This window comes from Desmodus rotundus, chromosome 12, assembly GCF_022682495.2.
Source record: "Desmodus rotundus isolate HL8 chromosome 12, HLdesRot8A.1, whole genome shotgun sequence".
Classification (NCBI taxonomy): domain Eukaryota; kingdom Metazoa; phylum Chordata; class Mammalia; order Chiroptera; family Phyllostomidae; genus Desmodus; species Desmodus rotundus.
In genome coordinates this window covers 8,587,670-8,607,086 of record NC_071398.1, presented here as the reverse complement: position 1 = coordinate 8,607,086, position 19,417 = coordinate 8,587,670, and the positions used below count along the sequence as shown (strand labels likewise).

Below are 19,417 nucleotides of genomic sequence, written 5' to 3'. Positions count from 1 at the left end.
GAGTGAAAAAATGGGTGAGTGAGTTGAATCAACATTTGTCCAAAGAAGACACAGTGTGACGAATAAGCACAAACAGAAGATGTTCAGCCTGATCACTCATTAGGGAGACGCCACCTCACACCCGGCGGGCAGCCGTTGTCAGAGGCGGACGGCGGAGAGTGTTGGCGAGCAGGCGGAGGGGCTGGAGCGCTCCTATGCTGCCAGCGGGAATGTGAAAGGGCGCAGCTGCTTTGGAAAGGAATCAGGCAGGTTTTTAAAAAGCCTAACGTAAACTTACATACCGTCTAGTACTTGCACCTTTAGGAATCGCCCAAGAGAAATGAAAGCATACGTCATCTCAAGACTCGGACGTGAACATACGCAGCGTACTCATAATAGCCAAAAAGCAGAAACAGCCCAAATGTTTACCAACTAATACATTCACTCATTGGAATACTAGTCAACAAGAACAAGGCGTGGATGAGTCTCAGAAACATGCTGAGTGAGGGAGGATAGAGTGCCGTGCGTCGTATTACTTCATTTCATGCGTGCCCAGAAAAGGCAGGGCCACGGCGACAGGCAGCGAAGCAGCGGTTGGGAGGAGAGGGGAGGGGAAGGGACAAGGAGTTAGGGGGCTGATGGGCGTGGGGCTTGAGTGCAGGCAAGTTTAAGGAAACTCCTTGGGAAGGTGGGAAAATTCCAAAACTGGATAGTGGTGACGGTTGCACAACTATAAAGTCAGTAAAAAAATCAGTGACTCGTACACTTAAAAATCGTGTCTGCATATCAATTATCTTAAAGGAAGCAATTTTCTCCTTTGGATTAATAATATAATTCTTAAAGACCCACTGGCTCAGGGTTTAAAAACATTTTTTTAATGTATTGATTTCACACACAGAAAAACAGTGATTTGTTGCTTCAGTCACTTAGGCCTTTATTGGTTCCCTTGTGTATGTTCCCTGACCAGGGATCGAACTGGCAATCTAGGGGTGTGGGGACTCCCAACACTGACCACCCGAGCTACCAGGCCTGGGCACCTCTGGGATTGTTTCAGAGCAAAGTACTAATGTTAGAATGTGTCTTACTCTAGAAAGCCCACGTGGTACACTTACCTTCTTACTCTAGAAAGCCCACGTGGTACACTTACCTAAAAACAAGCCATGTTGAAAGACACATTTGGATGTCATTCTTCACGTCCACGTGGACTCTTTCTCGCATGTCATTTGAACCACGATGAGAGGTGACTCGAATGAGGTTCCCAGATCTGGTTTTAAACATGTCAGATTAGACCAATAGATTAACGTTGCTAAATCCAGGTGGCTGATAAATTGCTACCAGCTGCGAGGAGAGGTGTGCCAAGGGTGTATCATTTCCCCCTTTTTAAGAAACCTCCACCATGGCCAAGACATCCCCTCCATAGCCCCCTCCTACCAGAGGCCATGAGGCCTGCAGAGGGCAGGGGTGCCTTCTGCAGTGCGCCTCTTCTCCCGTTACAGGCAGTAGGCTGCCCCTTGGGGGACTGGGTTCGAGTGAAGCTGTCACCACCGAGAACATGGTTGCCGGTGGGGCGGGCGGCAGAGGGTTTGCTCACTCTTCTCTGTGCTTTCTTATCTAATAGGCTCTGGATTACTGCCACAGCAAGGGAATCATGCACAGGGATGTGAAACCTCACAATGTCATGATAGATCACCAACAGAAAAAGGTACCATTACAGCCAGGCAGCGCGGCCAGCCTTGCATCGCAAGGCCGAGACCGACACGCGGGCAGGACCGAGCTGGTCGCTGCAGGCCCACGCTGCTGCCTTTGGCAGACTGTGATGCTGTTACTTCCCCGGCCTCAGTGTCGGCTTCTGCTTGGTACAGGCGTAGTACACAAGGAAAGCGGACAGCTGGGCCCGGCTGTGGGCACTTGTGTGTTGTGGTCATGGTTTCTGGGGAGGCCTTGAGAAAGAAACTACAGTTGGGGGTTTCTACTGCTTAATGACCGTGCAGGCCAGTCTGCCCAGCCTTCAAAGTGTACTTGGGTCCCTCCTGTTGTCAGTGTCCAGTTCTGGTTGTCCCTGACTGGTGAGTAAATGAATCAACCAGTACTAGATTAATGAGGAGCTAGAGCACTGCCCCCATGTGGAGTGGGGCGTATGTCCTCACCCCGTCTGTTGTGACTGCAGCTTATAATGAAGCTCTTAATGATGGGGGGGCGTTACCCATGTAAGTGGCGTGGAGCCCCAAATGGTTAAGTTCTGTTGATCTCAAGAGAATAAGCCAGGATACTTTAAGCCTTAAAAAAGAAAAAGCAAATAAGGTTCTGAGTCCTCTGCTCTACAGTAGAAGTGACCTCTCACACAGTTGCAGAACGTATAACTTTATAGCCAGTGCACTTGCTAACGTTTCTTATGTGCCAGATGATATCCATCTGACGTGGTGTGGCCTTGTCCGGAGGCCCGGGCGTGTGGGAGCAGCCCTCTCACGCTGGGTTTCTGTCGTGTTCGCAGCTGCGTCTGATAGACTGGGGCCTGGCAGAGTTCTACCACCCTGCTCAGGAGTACAATGTGCGCGTGGCCTCCAGGTACTTCAAGGGGCCCGAGCTCCTCGTGGACTACCAGGTGAGATGGTCGGGCGGGCGTCTCTGGGCTCCTTCGTGTCTCCTTAGGGCTGCTCCTCAGCTTCTCTGGGTTTCCCTTTTTCCTGGTTTTTTCCTTGGCCGGTTTGGATACATTCAGAATTCAGTCTTTATCCCCCCCCAGAACGACAATTTCAGATTTCCCTCAGCTACCTCTTTCCCTTCCCCTCAGGAGAGTGAAACACCCTTGACTGACCGGTTGTGCTTGCTTCCTCAGATGTATGATTATAGCTTGGACATGTGGAGTCTGGGCTGTATGTTAGCGAGCATGATCTTTCGAAAGGAGCCCTTCTTCCACGGACAGGACAACTACGACCAGGTGAGCGAACCCCATCTGGCTCCCAGCCACTGCGGGGCAGATGCCAAGGAAGGCGGCGCATCCCGAGAGGGGTGCTGACCCTGAGCCGCTAAGTACCACCCAGTGCCTGCATGCGGGTTTCCTCACGGGGAAGAGTGTCACCGAGCTGCCTGCTGTTAGCAGGTCCCCAGAGACAGACGGCGCCATCCTATGCCCCACTTCAGAGTGAGCCTGTGAAGTCGGGCACCTCCTTGTCTAATAAAACTAGACTTCTGTCGTTGGACTGTGATGTCCTCATAACCCTCAGCTTCTAGAGGAGAGTGGCACGTGTTGCGTGATCATTTTAAAGGCCGTGTGGAAACCTGCACTCAGGCGAACGCCGTGCCCTTGGGTCTGCTGCCTGTCCGCTGCAGGCCTGGGCCTGTATCGGGTCCCCGGGGATTCAGTGACGTGGAAGTTGTAACTCCCTGTCCCAGAGTCCGCGCGGGCGCACCGTGAGTTCTGTGCTCAGTGATTTGCTCGGTGTGCTCTGTTTCAGCTTGTGCGCATCGCCAAGGTTCTGGGCACAGACGAGCTGTACGGGTATCTGAAGAAGTACCACATAGACCTGGACCCGCACTTCAACGACATCCTGGGACAGTAAGTAGGGGGCGGTGGCCACCTTGCCCCATGGCAGAAGTGGAAAGGTTAGCCAAAGTCACCTTCTAAAGCTCTTCTTTCTAATTTTATCAAAATTGAAATGGCCTTCTTTTTCCCATGTATATTTTTTAACTTATTTTGAGATATTTGCACAGTGTTTACATATGTCTTCTAATAATTTTACTTCTAAGAGATACAATGTAAGACAAAATTGTAATGTTGCAGAAAAAAGCTTTCCGTTACAGCAGGTGCTTATTTTAATGGGAAGTCTTAGGAAACTGATTCTTTAAATAGTCAGACAATTTCTCCTTGTTCGGGGTAATGGATTTTCTGTGAAAGCGCCGAATTCTAGCCACTAGACCACCAGGGAGTTCCTATTAATGGATTTTCTGTAAGGTAGCAAATTTTAAAGCATATTTTCAGATGGAGTGTTGAAAAGTAAATGTGTTGAAAATTTTCCAGTAGCACTTACAGCATCTTGTGAAGCCCCGTGTTTGTAAGGCCAGCAGCTGTCTGTCTACAGCTGCTGAGTAATGATCGCTCAGTGGCCCCGTGCCTCACCCAGAATTGGCTAGAGACCACCTAAAACTCTCACATCCAGATCAGACGGACAGGCTTTAATTGATTCTACTGACTTGTCACTGGGCGCCGTTTTGTTTGAGGGCACCGTGATCATAGCTGGGGGTGTGGCAGGTCTCAGCAAGAACGAGATTTAAGGAGCTTGTAATCAGTGCGGTAATCATTCTAAGATTTTGTTGGTTTTAGTCCTACTACTAAGGGTTCTTGTTGAATTTAATCTCAGAATACTAACGCTTTCCTTTTCCTCTCAGACATTCACGGAAACGCTGGGAAAATTTTATCCATAGTGAGAACAGACACCTCGTCAGCCCCGAGGCCCTAGACCTTCTGGACAAACTTCTGCGATACGACCATCAACAGAGACTGACTGCCAAAGAGGCCATGGAGCACCCGTACTTCTGTGAGTGTCCAGGGCCGCGTGGCCGGGGGAGAATTTCTCCTAGCCTTTATCTTTGAGGCCAGTCGGGGGAATTCTGGCATTTACTTGTGTTGAATGCCGTTGGAATTTGGCCTCGCTAGCTCTAGACTGTTGAGACAACTTGGCGGATCTGTCTCCTGATCCCCAAAGCCATTGGCTGCTTCACCGCTGCAGCTCCCCTGAGTCTGGTCTTATGACCATTCCTGGCGGCCCTGAGTTGATAGATCTCAAGTATCTAAAATTTGTCTTCAAATTTATACACTTGTGGGGAAATCTAATGAAAGATTTCTCGCCCCCTGCAGAAAGCAAGTAATTTGGTGAAAATAATGTAGCCAATAGTATAATTTTAAAGCAGGGAATAAGTTAAACGAACAAGGAATCGAGGAAAGGAAAGCCAGCGTGGAAAGACCTCACCAAAATTCTATCTGAATTGCCGACCTCTTGGGTCTCACTGGAGAGGATACGTATAAATTCCGTTCACGTGGCTGCTTATTGTTGAGAGTGCACACAGTCCCCCCCACCCCTGTGAAGCGTGTCGCACGCTTCTGTCGTCAGGTCAGTGTGATGATTTGGCCCAGTCAGGAGACTTTGAGAACAAGGAGGTTAGGTGACCTGTCTCAGCGCACTGTCGGAATCGAAGGGAAAACCTCCAGCCTGTCTGTTGCTTGACCAACACGCTCTCTTGCCTTCTTCTCTTCCCCCTCTGGAGACTAACCGAAACTTGCCTGAAGATGACTGCTCTCTGGTCTTGAACCTGCCGGCCCCTAAGGGTTAGTGCACAGCACATGTGGAAGGTCTCGCCTTGTGTTCGGACGGCAGACCGGTGCCACTCGTGTGTCCTCCTTCCAGTTGCTGGCACAGCAAGCTCTTCCCACCCCTTGAGTCAGATCGAATTAAGACCACTGATGTTTACCATGTACAATTCATGATCTGTCTGCTTTTCTGAACACACATCATATTTCTATTTAAAAACTTTCTTAGCTACTGTTGCTTAAAATGGCCAGGCCTTCTAATGGCTCTTTCTGTTCACCCTTTTCTCTGAAGTGCTTAGTCACATGCTTTGAAGAAAGGGGGGTGGGTGGGTATGATGTTGTCATTCAAGGGAGATCACACGTAAGGAAATCGGGAGAAATTTAGGGCAGTGGGAAGGGGGTGTGAATGTGCCGCTCTTCTCCGTGAGCCTCAGTAGCTGAACTCGCCCTCTGAGGAAGTGTAACAGCGACCCCGTGACCGTATCCCAGTGTCTGTAACTTCGCTTGCCTTCCCGACCCTGACTTTCCCGGCCGGGTATGTCTGTCTCACCGCGGGAGGGCTGGAATCGGTGTGCTGTTCTCGCCCACGCTGACCAGCCTGCTTCTGCTGACCTTGCCCTGTTGCCTTGCAGACCCCGTGGTGAAGGAGCAGTCCCAGCCCTGTGCGGATAATGCTGTACTTTCCAGTGGCCTCACGGCGGCCCGATGAAGACTGGGAAGCGACGGGTAATGCGGCATTGATGCTTGCCAATAAAACCAACCAACCCAACACAAATCTTGAAGGAAAACTGCAGTGTGATAAAAAGAAATTCTAGTCATTCCTTCTAAACGCAAAGAAGAGTAAAGGCCTAAAAGTCTGTCAAAAAAGAAAGAAACTCCCCAGTGATAGTCTGCAGGGAGCTGCCGCTGCGGCAGCGAGTGAGACGATGCGCGTAGTTCAGGATCTGAGGGGCCTCTCCCTTGGGAATGCACGGGAGACGGGAGACTCGGAGTTGCTGTACAGTCACCTTTATGTCACGGGAGACCACTGTTGAGTTAACCTGCTCGGTCACCAAGCTCTGACCATCTGACTTCCTGTCTGTCCCACTGTGGGCTGGGTTTCCCTGGGTGAGATTCAGGCCCCACGTTAGCGACACGTCAGCAGTCTGTCTGTACCGACACACCAGCCTCATTCACGAAAAGGAGATATTGAAACAGTGACAGTATTTTTTTTAAACTCTTCTACAAATTCATGTTTTATGTATTTTTTTATGACATGAGCTCTCTAGGAAATGTACCTCATCCCTGCAGTTTCCTTCGAAATGCATTCATTTGGGAGCAAACTGCAGTCACTCCCATGAGTCCCCTTTGATGTCAGCAGACGTCACCTTACATCTTCTGATGCCATGAACAGGTCCATCCGTCTCATCAAAAGTGATGCTAAGCGCGTAGCTTGGAGCTCACCGTAACCTTTGTTGTTTTGCCTAACCATAAAATCTTGTGGCTATTTTTTTGTGTAGCTTTTATTTTTATTTTTTTTGCAGCCGTGTAAGGAAACCTCACCGAGTCCCAGCACATCCCTTTGTTGCACCTATTTTAATGCATCTCTCTGAAACAAAGACTTTTTGTTCACGTCCATAATAAAGCTGGAAGGTCAGTCTTTAGGCAGGTTGGGGAGGGAGCGGGAGAGAGGGTTCTATGAGAATTTATTCAGGAATGACCTAGTCACTGAAAAAAAGTACTTCCCCATCTCCACTCCCTTTTTGCCTTTTTTGTTTTTGGTCCCCATGAGAAATAACTCCCCGCTGTACTGTAATCAGGGTAATCTGCGTTTTCAGGCTCTGATGGGTAACACACAAATGTGACAAGTCCGTCTTGCGTGCCGCGCGAGCGTTGTGTGGGTACGGCCACCCCATGACCCGGGCAGCTGAGGAAAGCAACATGCAGTAGGTTTGGGGAAGGTGGTGGAGCCGCTAGAGCAGGTATCACCGGGTGAGATCCATTGTGCCAGCCTTCACGGTAGCAAAGGAAGCTCGAGTTTGTTTTAAAGAGTAAAAAATAGGGCTAATTTCATCTGGGGGACTTGCCACCAACATGGTTTGTGGGCAGTCCCCTCACCCCAGCTGTGGAGCCACACCCCAGCTGTGGGAACTTGCACACCTAGGCTAGCGCTAGAGGTGTCTGCCACCACGTCACATTTAGGGTTTCTTCACTAACTATTTAATAATGCCGTACGTTTTTATAAGGTTAGATTGTTTATTTGAGGACATCTGTTTACATTCCATATTCCAATAAAATCATATTGGTATTGGTAGCAGGTCCTATCTCTAAATGTAGATTCTATTTTTGTCATTTGGTTGGTGGGAACTGAAAATACAGATAAAACTCTTATTACAGAGTTGAGCTTACAGATTAAAAGTGAAAGTAAGATCCCAAAGCCAGGAAACGCACTCTGTTAAGGCTCTCACACCGACCCTGCCTGCCTGCACTGCACACTGTGTGTGAATGTATACATCTGTTCTACCCAAAAAACAAGACACAAGCTCTTGGCTGAAACTATGGCTGTGTCAGGCAGTCAAACTCAGTGTTTCGGATTGTCGGAAGCCACCTAACGCGCCCTGTGAGGCAACACTGAACTGTTGGTTAATATCAAGGAGATGTGCCACTGTGTGTCCCGCCCCCCGCTCTAATCTCCTTTATCCCGTGCCCTCCTCCCACACCTTTAATTTGCCTGCCTGGACCAGGCAGGGGGAGCCTGCAGGAGGGTCTTGGCGAAGTAGCGACCCTGTTCTTTCCCCTGGGTCCCCAGAGGTGATCAGAGCATCTGGGGAAGAGCCGGGTGACGTCCTTGTGCCTCTCCCCTGTGGGCTGATGCAGCAGGTGTCGACAGCTCCCTGCCTGACCTTGGGTTCTGTGACTGCAGCTGACACAGGAGTCCTGCCACCTCCTGTGCAGTTTACTTTCCTGCCCCTGTACTTCCACCTGTCTTCATGCCTTAGACGTACAGAACACTGAGGTGAAAACACTCCTTTCCGAGTATGGTTTTGACTGGTTTTGACGCCCGGCTTGCTAGCTGGCTGTGACTGTGGGTGGTTTTTTCCCCAAACTGAATTGAGTCCAGTCCAGACCTTTTCTCTTTTACCTGTCTCCAAAACCATTTTATGTCCAGACGGACCTAGCTCCCTTGAGATTTTAGAGCCTTTACCTGGGTTAGGAGATGGTCTTGGAGAGTTCCAGGAGTGAGAGACGACGAGTGTGTGTGAGAGAGTGTGTGTATGTCTAATATTTAGACGAAGCTATGGCAGATTTACCTACCATTTTTCTTCAGTTAGCATATTGAATTCATCTCAGTAATTTTCATTAGCTATTTGTTTGCTTCATCACCTTATAACAGGTTAAAAGTGCCTATGATAGGGACTTATTCTTTCCTAAAGAAAAGCAAAAAAATGGGAACAGGGTAGTGTTAGGCTGTCATCTCAGGTACTGCCTGTGTTTAGGGACGTAGACCTGGTGAGGCGGGGACGGCAGGTCCCTGTGCCGGATACAGGTGGTGTGTCGTAGTCTGTTGACCGCAGTGAGTCTAGCTGCAGGGATTGGCTCCGGCTGAGGAGTCCCGTGGTGAGATCAGAGCTGGTGTCGTTTTCATCCGTGGTTTACTTGCCGTTGACCCTCCCGTCCTGTCCCCAGGGTGGGTGGGTGGCTGGCTGGGTAGGGGAAGCCATCAAATGTGGAATGCAGACCAAGCATTCATGGGCTTTCTTACCAGCCAGAGGAGTGCCGGTGCCGATGCCAGTTCTGTGGGACACTTAACACATTGGCCGCTCTGCCGGGCCTCCTGACAGACCTTTGTAGCAAGTGGGTACTCACAAGGTTCCAAGCAAGTGTATTCCCTGACAGAGAAGGAAGGTGCTCTCAGACTGATTAGTTCCAAGGAGACATCAGAACTTGTGACCCTAGGGGGCTGGGAGAGAGGCCAAGGTGGAGGGCTCTTAAAAGGAAAAGGGGAACCAAAAAGAAAGATACTCAAACAGTAGATCCTGAGGGAACATGACTTCCTGAGGACAGAAAACCCTAGGGGGCACAAAGGCCATGTTCTGGAGTGTGCCCTGAGGTGGACACTGCCCCCTGGATTGGTTCCAGTAGGACCCAAAGGTGCTCTCGAGGCAGACTCTGAGTCCCGGGCAGAGTTGGTGGCCTTGGGGCTCAGTCTGGGCCTACTCAGGGAAATGACTTAGGTTCTCCCAGGTGCTGCACTGCTGAGGATGGAAGAAGAGTTATTCTGGGACACAAGCAACAATTGGAGAAATTTTTATATATTCATCGAAGTAGATCTAACCGCCCTGTTAGTAGTTTCCTTTAATGCCAGTTCAAATTAAATGATTTGTTTAGAAACCTGTGTGACTGTATGAACACCCACAGGAAAAAGCAGACTTCCCTCCCACAAATGAATTGGAGTGGGTAATAACTGATCAAAGTCAAGGTCATTGAAATATAAATCCTTTCAAAAGCAAAAGCAGGGTCCACATGAGCACACAAGAAGCCAAAGTTTGTCCGTGAGCTTTTAAATCCAAGACCGAATGTCCTGCCTTTAAAAACTTAACCCCAGGGTGGGCACGGGGTAGAGGAGGCGGTGGGGAAACTGCTGAGAAAACTGGTGATGCCATGTGCTGCTGAGCTGCATGGATGTGTTGACAAAAATGACCCCATGCAAGGGTCGTGGAGGCTGGGGGAGCGATGCGCTGGGGTTACGCGGGTGGGACGTGCTTTTGTGTAGAGACTCAACAATGTGCTCGAAATGTGATACTTAATCCTGAACTACATGTATTGAGGATTGTTTTTTTTTTTTTAAACTTTCATTGAATCAATAAATTAACAGTTTTTCACTTGCTGGCTTTTCTTGCTGTAAATGGTGACTAAGAGTTGGGACAGAAATCCAAATCTTCAAGAACCATGGGATAGACTTTCCTTCTGTTTTCAGAAAAGCAGCATTGGCTGGTCAGTGGCCCTTTACAAATGACTACTTCAGGGTCAAGTGGCCGCCTCTGTAACACTGGATGACTGAGCTGTGACTTCTGTGCTGCTGCCCTTAGAGGGAAAAGAGACGCCATGTTAACTCCTGTTTGCACCAATAAAAATGTTCCTCATCACCAGCCTTCCCGAGAGGGTGACACGCCACTGCCAGGAGGACCTTACGCTCATGCTGCCTGTCTTGGGGGAGAGGAGGGATGAACGAACTGCAAAGGTGTGTGTGATGGATGCAGTGCCTCGCCCCGCGCAGAGACAGCAGCAGAGGGGGACAGGCGTGTCTCCTGGTACTTGTGTCTGAATTGCACCGCTCAGGTGCCTGCCCGGGAGGGGCCAGTTCTACTGCACGACTTGAGCGTTTGTGGCAGAGTTCTGCGTTTAGGAAAGCCTGTCCCCACCCCGTTCTCTGCAGCACTAGCGGGCATGTGCTGTTTGGCAGATGGTGGTGTCTTTCATTAATGTTCTTTCTCCCCGACCCCTCTGTGGCGTTGGATGCTTGGAAGTCAGTTTCTGCAGCGTTTAAAGGCGAACAGGCATTTCTTGCCTTGAGCACCTCCCTTACCCTAAGCGAGTTTTCACCAGCGATGTTTCTGTGTGGCGGCCTCCCGAGTGTGCGGCCCACCCCTTCCTCGGTGCTGTGGTACCGTCCTGAGATGCCCCTGCCAGAACTCTGCTGTCGGCATCTCAGCATCCACTCCACTGTGCCGGACGGGGAAGGAGAAACGGTTTTCAGGCCACGCCAGACAGCCGCTCCCAGGGGAGAGTTAAAAAACCCCCGTGGGCAAAAGTAGGCTTCCCACTGTGCGTTACACAGTGCTGTTGTGACAGCCCTTGGAGGTAACGGAGCTGCTGGAAGAAGCACAACCTGCTTGTCTTTCTCCACGTGAGCAACTGTGGGCCTACTTCTGCCCATTCCCGTAAATGAGCTAGTTCCCTTTTTGCTTTTTAAACGTGGACCTGGCCCTTTTCCTGTGTACGAGACAGTTGTCTAATTAGCCCCATGCTGTCCTGGGTACACGGGATCAGGTCTGACGGTGCACTGCGGAACTTGGAGTGTGGTGCACACAGAACGGCTGGCGTCTGGACCCGAGAGGTGGGGGAGAGCCGTGGTCACGCACGTGGTGGCCAGAACGTTCCCCCTGCTCTGGCAGAAGGCGTGCGGAGGCTGTTAGAGGTGATCAGAAGAGGAAGTGTGAGAAGGGCACAATCTGAAGCCCCAAATCGTGGTTCTGACTAGGTGTTCCACCAGTGGCGTGGGGAAGTCAAGCTTGCGCAGGGTTCCCAGCCCTCTTCAGGAGGAGGAGGCCTGTCCTCGCTTCCGGTCACGTTGATTAATGCCATCTTTCCCCTCCTCCCGTCTCTTTCCCCAGGTCTGTTGCGGTTCCTCTCACTTTTCCATAAGCAGAACAAGAACCAAATCAAACGTCTTAACGTGTGTAGAGAGATCACGTTCCGTGAGCAGACACAAAACGGTGGCAGGCTTGGCGAGCACGAACTAGACCAGCTGAGGGGCAGCCCACCACCGTATATCAAACCTCACTTCCGAATGTAAAAGGTTCACACGCCTTTGGCTTCCTGTTGACTTCCTCCTGACCCAGAGAGCATGGGAAATGTGAAGGGTATGCAAAATGGTTGTTGGTTACTGTTGCTCCCCTGCGTCCCTGATGCGTCCTGTGGCCACCTGTTTCCCAGCAGACCACAGACTCCACAGCGGGGAACGGGGGCATATATGGCATGATGGGCAGTGACGTTATAATTTTAAAAGTATATATTGTTGAATAAAAGGTTTTAAAAGAAATGTATGGAGAGTTTTCAGTATGGAAGGGGCTATTAACCGAGACCCATGGCCATAGGCGACCGAGTGACATAGAAGAGCTTTTGTGGCGAGTTCCAGCCAGGGACGGGAAGTCCCGGAGGTGAGGCGGGTAGGTTTTAAGGATGCTCTTTACAGAGGTGAGGAGTTGAAGAGGGATGGTGAGCTCGTCCTGGGAGAGGGGCTGGTGACTCAAGGAGACTGTGAGCCAGGAAAGCCAGGCTTTGCCTTGAACAGGTGTTTGTCCTCCCTTGGTCTGTCCTCCCAGAGCAGGTGAGTCCCAGTGATGGGAGTGGTGGTGAATGTCACTTCCAGTGAACTCAGGAAGATGCCTTAGCCCCTTTCCTTTCCCTTTGCTCCTGCCTCCATATTCATTCCACCTCCCAATCCTGTCCCCTCTCCCCAAGCCCCCTTCTAAAAACAGCATCTTCACTTGGAGGATGGTTGAGTCTGCCGTCCTGAGGCCGGGCAGGGGCCTGGGGTCTCGGGTCCAGATCGGAGGGTGGCTTCTGATCGAGTTGAAAGGATGGAATGGAAGCGCTGGCTGTCTTTGTTAAGTAAACAGACTCAACCTGTTTTGTCAAGGAGCCTTCCCCGGCTCCCTTAGTCCTCCACTCCTAGGACAGCTGTGCCACAGGGAAGGAAAAGCAGTGACAGCCTGGTGGCTGCCCAGCCTTGTGTCTAGCGGTGGCCGCATCCTCCCACTGCCTTAGCAGAAGCCACAGGCAGACCCCAATGCCCAGGCGGCTGGATGGGCCCCCACTCATTCTCCATCAAAGCCCATGTGGTCTGCACAACATTCTCCTGTCTTCTCTGCTGCTTGTCCAGGACAGGTGACTGGCAATGCAGGTGTGGACACTCACTTTTGAAGCAATTGTGGGGGGAAAGCAAAGAGGCCCCTTGGCCACCGTGGCGTCACAGTGTCCCTTGGATCAGCTTCTGTCACATCCAGGCAGTTCCTCAGGTGTGGAAGCCCAAACCCCTGGACACCAGCAAGTGAGGGCCCGCAGGCCCACTGCCAGCAGACTGCGTAAGACCAGGAGGGCACCGGATGGGTGGACGTGGCATTTTCCAGCTCCACCCCCGGCCTGGTGTTCTCAAGTGGTGTCTCTCCTGAGGCCCCCTCTGGCTTACGGGTCTGCAAATTTCTGTCAGCCTCCCAGACCTCTGCGACAGCACCTCGATACCTCACACGAGCATGGGCCTGAAACTCCTGTGGTGTGGGGCTTCATGTGTGCGTGTTTACCCGCAGAACATTTCATCGCAATGCGGACCCACTGGTGTTCAAGGGCTTTCGGACAGGGAGGGTTTCTTCGGAGCAGTTACACGGTGGTTTGCCTGTGAGTTCTTTAGACGCCATGCAGAACTTGCACTCTAGCTTTGTCTTCCAATTTCCCTTTTCAGTCAAGGCAATGTTCTCAGTGTGAAAGTCTTGTTTCCCAGAAACCTCTCCGCCAAGATACTCTTGTTTTTTTGTGGATAATTGTTGCTCGATGGGAGAGTGGTTGTAGAAAGAAGGGGAAAAGCAGGGGGTTTTTTGTTTGTTTTTGTTTTAAAGTGGTTTTAGCCTTGAGAGAAAGGACAAGAAACCTACTAACCCAAGACCAGTCTAATGCTTATCCACAATGTGCTTGGAAATTCAGAACATCAAGTCACATCTTCCAGTACTCCTGCTTGTGTTTCAGTTGTTGAAAGTAATACTGAATTTCCTTGATTACCAAAGTAATTATATCCACGGTAAGATGTCACGTTACACCAAAGTAACATGAAAGCCTTGCCCAACCACATCCCCCCGCCCCCCCCCACAGAAACTCTCTCCTCCCTTGGAAGTGACCACGGTTAGATTTGGTATATACCTTCCAGTCTGTTCCCTGCATATTTACTGGCATTTCTAAACTCTAATGACTTTTTACAGAAATGTAGTCACACTCTACATTCTCTTTCTGCAACTTGCATTTTCACTTAATCGTGAAAATCTTACTGTGTTACCATGTATGGCTCTACCTCACTCCTTTTCATGCCTGCGTAGTATTCCACGATGTGATGTCCCACAGTGGAGCGATCCCTTATTGGTAGGCTCTCATCAGTCCTATCACTAGTATTGCTGCGAGAAACGAATGTGCACATACATTGTTTTACACTGTATATTTGTGAGATAAACTTAAAAATTTGATCTGTGCTTTTTTTTTTTTTTTTTAGAAAGGGCATTGTCACGATTCAGGAAAAGCAGTCTTCTCTTCCCTTCTCTCACTGGTGTAGGTTGGAAGTGTGATGCCTTTAGTCATGGAATTTTGGGGCTCTTGGGGACTGGTGGCTGGGGCCTGTGACTTCCCAGGGGCCTTCAGAGATATTAGAGATCTGGGAAAAAAGGTGTTGACTCTCACATAAGAAAGTTGCAAAATAAAAACAAATGTGGTTAAATGTCTTTCCAATCCTGCGAACCTCGTTAAGTTAATGGTTAGATTCAGTATTTGTTTTTTAAAATATTTTTCTTGTGATAATTAGGTCACAGACAAGCACAAAATCAATTTTAAAAGCAAATTCTAAAGATCTTTTCAAAATTACAGGAAAAAAGTTATCTTAAGTATGAAAAAACAGCTTCCTTTTAGTATGTTTGAAGTGCTGCAGAAAAGCCTTCAAAACTAAGCCTGCAGAGGGCTGGCCAGAGAGTGCTGAGTGGCAGAATGGATGAGCCTGGTGTGTCTGAGGCGTTGAGGTGGGGGCGTTGTGGAATATTCCACGAACTTAAAATAAATGCACATCTCAAACGCAAATGCACAAACTCAGAAGCCAAGCTCAAAATGCTACCATCTGTATTAAATTCTGGAAAAGGCAAAAGTGTATGTAGTAGGGATAGAGAAGAGATCCGCAGTTACCAGGGGTGCAGGGGATGTTGGGGGGGGTCTGACCACAAAGGGATGGTATGGGAGAAATTGGGGGGCGGTGATGGAACTGTTCTGTGTCCTAAATGTGGCTATGGTTATGATTTGGTGCCTTAGTCAAGATTGTACACCAAAAAATGCATTTTACTGTGTGTGAGTTTAAAAATCACTTTTAAAGATAACAATAATGTGCAAGAGCCCAACAGAGTCCCATTTGAACTTCACAGAGTAGGAGGAGCTTCATCTGCCCACCACTGGCTCTTTTACTTGATGTTGTCGGGGCTGATGGTCTTTGGATAGAACCTCTGGACTTGGTGGTCCTCCTCCTGCCAGCTGAACGCCCAGTCACTGCTGTTCCTCCCCGTCCCCACCAGCAAGGAGTGGAGAATAAACTCTGCCTTACAGTGCGCCTCAAGTCCCGTGTCTCCTGGAGGCCGGGTGCTTTCGAGTTTCTGGGCTCAGACGGACACGAACAGGCGCTGCCCTCTGGGTTTCAGCATCTGACCAGGGCTTCGTGCTGGAAAGGGTTCTTATAGTTCTTGGTGTTTTCAATAGTATCTTGGTTATTAAAGCTCTACATTTAAAATCAGATTTGTCTTGTGTCGTTAAAGTCAATTTACAGATCTTGTTGTAACTACCAACTAGTTGGTTTTGTATATAAATATGGACACAACCTTCAATCAATGCTGAATTAATTCAAAACGTAATGGGTTAAACCATAAACACCGCTCACCCACAGTCCAGGTTCCTTAGACAGTTCAAAGTCACCCACATATTTCATCTGTTTGGTTTGCACAAGCACTTTCAAAAGCTAATATGAAAGACCAAAAATCTGATGAAATCTTCTGAAGCATTCAAATACTAACATATCTAAGTCTTAAACTAATAGATGAAATAAATAAAAAGGTTTAAACATTTATTGTTTACAAACTTAATTAAATTTTCTCAGGCATCTTTAAATTAAAAATCACAGAACTAATTTCAAATTCCTTGAAGCATTTCAAAGTATCAGGTTCCCTAATACATTAAGTTATCTTAAATATTTCAAGTATCCTAAGTAACAAAATGTCACAATAATCAGACACTTATTCCTCATTTACTCGTGGATTACTGATAGGGGCTTTTATGTACTTGCTATAATCTGTGTGTGTGTGTGTTGACACCCAGCCACGGTGATACTCATTCCAAACACAGGACTGTGATCTGTTCCTGGTCGGAGATTCTGGGCTGGGCACCAGACTGGTTGCCCAGTGGTGCTTCTATCCAAACTTCAGGTCACCAAACTGAGCTCCTTCTTTGAGTCATGGGATTCTCAAGACCACCCTTATCTTGCACTTCATGCAATTACTTTATCTTTTCTACAACTTCTAGTTACCTATTTTTAGGGAGAGGGGGAGGGAGGGAGAAGTGGAGAGAAACATTGATTGGTTGCCTCTCATATGTGCCCCGACCTGGGACTGAACCAGCAACCCAGGCATGTGCCTCGACCCGGAACCTAACCAGTGACCCTTTGCCTCACAGGATGACGCCCAACCAACTGAGCCACACTGGCCACGGCCCTTTCCTGCAACTAAATGGCCTAACTTGTATCAGCTGAGCTGCTGTACGTATTGCCCAAACTGATTTTATTGCCTTCATAGATTCTGCTCTCTTTTTATGTATGATTTGTTAAAACAGACTCATCTACCGCTTTCTAATTGTATAATCATGGAAAGAAGCAACTTATTAGCAAGACTCTTCATCACCACAAACACCTTTATGGTGATGAAGAGAAAACAATCTGGAAGTACAGTGTTTAATGTGATTCTCTGTAGTTTTAGGTTAATTCGCTCTATGAGATGAAGGTCAGGTCAGAGGTGACCATTTGGCTCTGGTTCATTCATTCATTCATTCATTCATTCAGTGCCTGTTATGAAGGTGGTACTGTGCTGGGTGCTGTACAGGCACAGAAGACACAGCATCTGGGAGAAGATGCCAAAATCAAGTCTACAACAGGAGCAAAACATACCTGCTAAGCACTGATTCATAGTTTCCAAACCTTTGATCAAATAACCTTCCCTGCAGCCAAGGCTGTGATTGTCATACATCTTGAACCCCACCTTTCGTGTGGACACTCGCTGCGGATGAGTAGTTAGGAGAAGTGAGCGCTCTCATTGTCTCCCTCAGCTTGCTCACTGGCGGGCTGTCTGTTCGGGGCACTTAAGTCCACACGTGCTCAAGGTGTCTGCATTTTAACTGGGGAGACTCCGTGGTTAATGAGAGAGGTTAGTGAGCAGACAAATGGGAGAGGCCGGCCCTTCTAAGTAGAAGATCTTTATCGTCCGCATGGGAGTGCTGAGGCCACGAGAGACAAAGCTTGTGCTGGGCCTGCAGGGACCAGGAACCCCAGGTCCGTGACGCTAACCCACAGATTCAGCACATACTTACTACATTCCCATTTTTCACAGGCATTTGTTTTGGGCACTGGAAATATATGTGCAATCAAGACAGACTAAATTCTCTCCAAAACTCAAAATCAAATGCAGGGAGATAGACAATAAGTGACTATATAGACTATCAAGTGGTGATAAGTGTCATGAAAAGGAATAAAGCAGAGTATGAGGGACAAGTAGCTGGTGGGGGGGTGCTACAAAATTATTTTCAGGGCCCTAAAAGTCCTCTGTGCTCCATCTATTCCTCTCTCCCCACTCCCACCCCACCCCTGGCAAGCACTATCTCTTCATTGCATAGTTTTGCCTTTTCCGGAGTGCCATATAGTTGGAACGAGACTGTGTAACCTTTTCAGAATGGCTTCTTTTACTTAGTAACATGCATTTCAGTTTCCTCTGTGTCTTTCCACGGCTTATAGTTCATTTCTTTTGAGCACTAGATGATATTCCATTGTCTGCATGTACCAGTTTATCTATTCACTTATTGAAGGTGCACCCAGATTTGGGCAATTATGAATAAAGATGCTGTAAATGTCCACTACAAGTTTTTGTGTGGGCATAAGTTTTCACCTCCTTCGGGTAAATATCAAGGAGTGGGACTGTTGGATCTTACAGTAAATGCATGTTTAGTTTTGTAAAAATCTCCAAACTGTCTCTCAAAGTGGCTGTACTATTTTGCATTCCCACCAGCAATGAATGTAAGTTCCTGTTGTGCCACATCCTTGCCAGCATTTGGTGTTATCAGTGTTCAAGGGAACAGAATAAAAAATCCTGTGATAGACTCAGTACACATGAAAATCTAATGTATAATATGTTTCCCCGTAGGATATTTTGAAAAATTTAATATCAGCCTTGTCTGGTGTGGCTTAATGGATGGAGTGCAGGCCTTCGAACCAAAGGTTGGGGGTTCAATTCCCAGTCAGGGCACGTGCCTGGGTTGCAGGCCAGATCCCCAGTAGGGGGCGCATGAGAGGCAACCACACACTGATGTTTCTCTTTCTCCCTCCCTTCCCCTCTCTAAAAACAAATAAAATCTTTTTTTAAAAAAGAAAAATTTAATAATACCAAGGGCTAAATTGCTCACTGGCCTAAAGATTCCCCAGAAATCATTCAAAAATATCAGTTTATATAAAAAGTTTTGACTTTCTACTGTAATGCAACCCATATTTCCTCCCCCGCCCCCATGTCTGGTTCAGTTGTTCACGGGGGTGCTATGAGGATTAAATGACTTCATAAACGCTAACGCTCTTAGCATAGTGCCTGATGCATAATAAGTGTTAAAACAGCTGTTAGCTATCACCAGCTGTTAGGAGGGCAAAGTTAGCTGCAAACTCCCGTTCTGTCAGCCACAATACCCAGCGCGGGCCAGGGCATGGAGTACCATGTACAGATAGGTGTTCCGTAAGTGGTCTCCAATATTTCCGATTTCTTCCACACATGAAATATCATAGCTTACTTTATGTCTTAAAAAAATGTTCTTCTGAGTATTGATTTTTTAAAAAAATCAGCTATTGATTCCACCAACTCGACTTTTTGTTTAGTTTATTAATTTCTGCTTTTAGCGGAGTGTTCAAGCTTTTTTGTTCGCTAATAATGCTTTTTAAGGCAACACATTTTCCTCAGAGTGTTGCTTTGACTGCATCCCACAAGTTGATGCAGTGTTGTATTCATAACGCCCCTGTTAATACTTAAAGCAAAGATGCACATAAGGTGCTTAGCACAGCTGGCGCTCAATACAGGTTAGCTGCCTAAACCTTACCTTGTACTCAGCCAACGAGCAAGCACGTTTGGCATTCGCAGGATTCGAGGTAGGCACTTGCTTAGCAACCTACCTTCACTTTTGCGCTTGTAACTCCTCCTCTTCCCTCAGGGGGCGTGGCCCCCTGACCTCAGCCCCCGCCGGGTTCCCATGACAACACACGGGCGCTGACAATACCCAGGTGTCGCAGGTGTCGACGACAAATTCTAAATCCCCTATCTCCTTCCGCTTCCAAAATCAGTTCTG

General features: G+C 48.3%; 1 protein-coding gene and 1 long non-coding RNA gene across 6 annotated transcripts in view; one reads left to right on the top strand and one right to left on the bottom strand.

The window, feature by feature from the left end:
- Positions 1-12,086, top strand: part of CSNK2A2 (casein kinase 2 alpha 2) — a 35,721-nt gene extending 23,635 nt beyond the window's left edge. For 2 of the 5 annotated variants that reach the window (XM_053914748.1, XM_053914751.2), the window contains 7 exons: positions 1,598-1,681; positions 2,471-2,581; positions 2,816-2,917; positions 3,435-3,535; positions 4,366-4,514; positions 5,917-6,010; positions 11,659-12,086. In XM_053914748.1, the coding sequence (XP_053770723.1) occupies positions 1,598-1,681; positions 2,471-2,581; positions 2,816-2,917; positions 3,435-3,535; positions 4,366-4,514; positions 5,917-5,993 (624 nt within the window). In that variant the 3' untranslated portion in view covers positions 5,994-6,010; positions 11,659-12,086. Of the gene's footprint in view, positions 1-1,597; positions 1,682-2,470; positions 2,582-2,815; positions 2,918-3,434; positions 3,536-4,365; positions 4,515-5,916; positions 6,011-6,807; positions 8,273-11,658 lie in introns of those variants that run through there. The other 3 variants (XR_008425664.2, XM_053914750.2, XM_053914752.2) reach the window with 3 other exon arrangements.
- On the bottom strand, positions 901-19,331 carry LOC128779604 (uncharacterized). The gene is made up of 3 exons (XR_008425665.1): positions 19,245-19,331; positions 1,127-1,243; positions 901-1,091 (listed from the first exon to the last, which is right to left on the bottom strand). It is a non-coding gene; the product is annotated as an uncharacterized lncRNA (long non-coding RNA).
- Between the last annotated feature and the right edge of the window lie 86 nt (positions 19,332-19,417).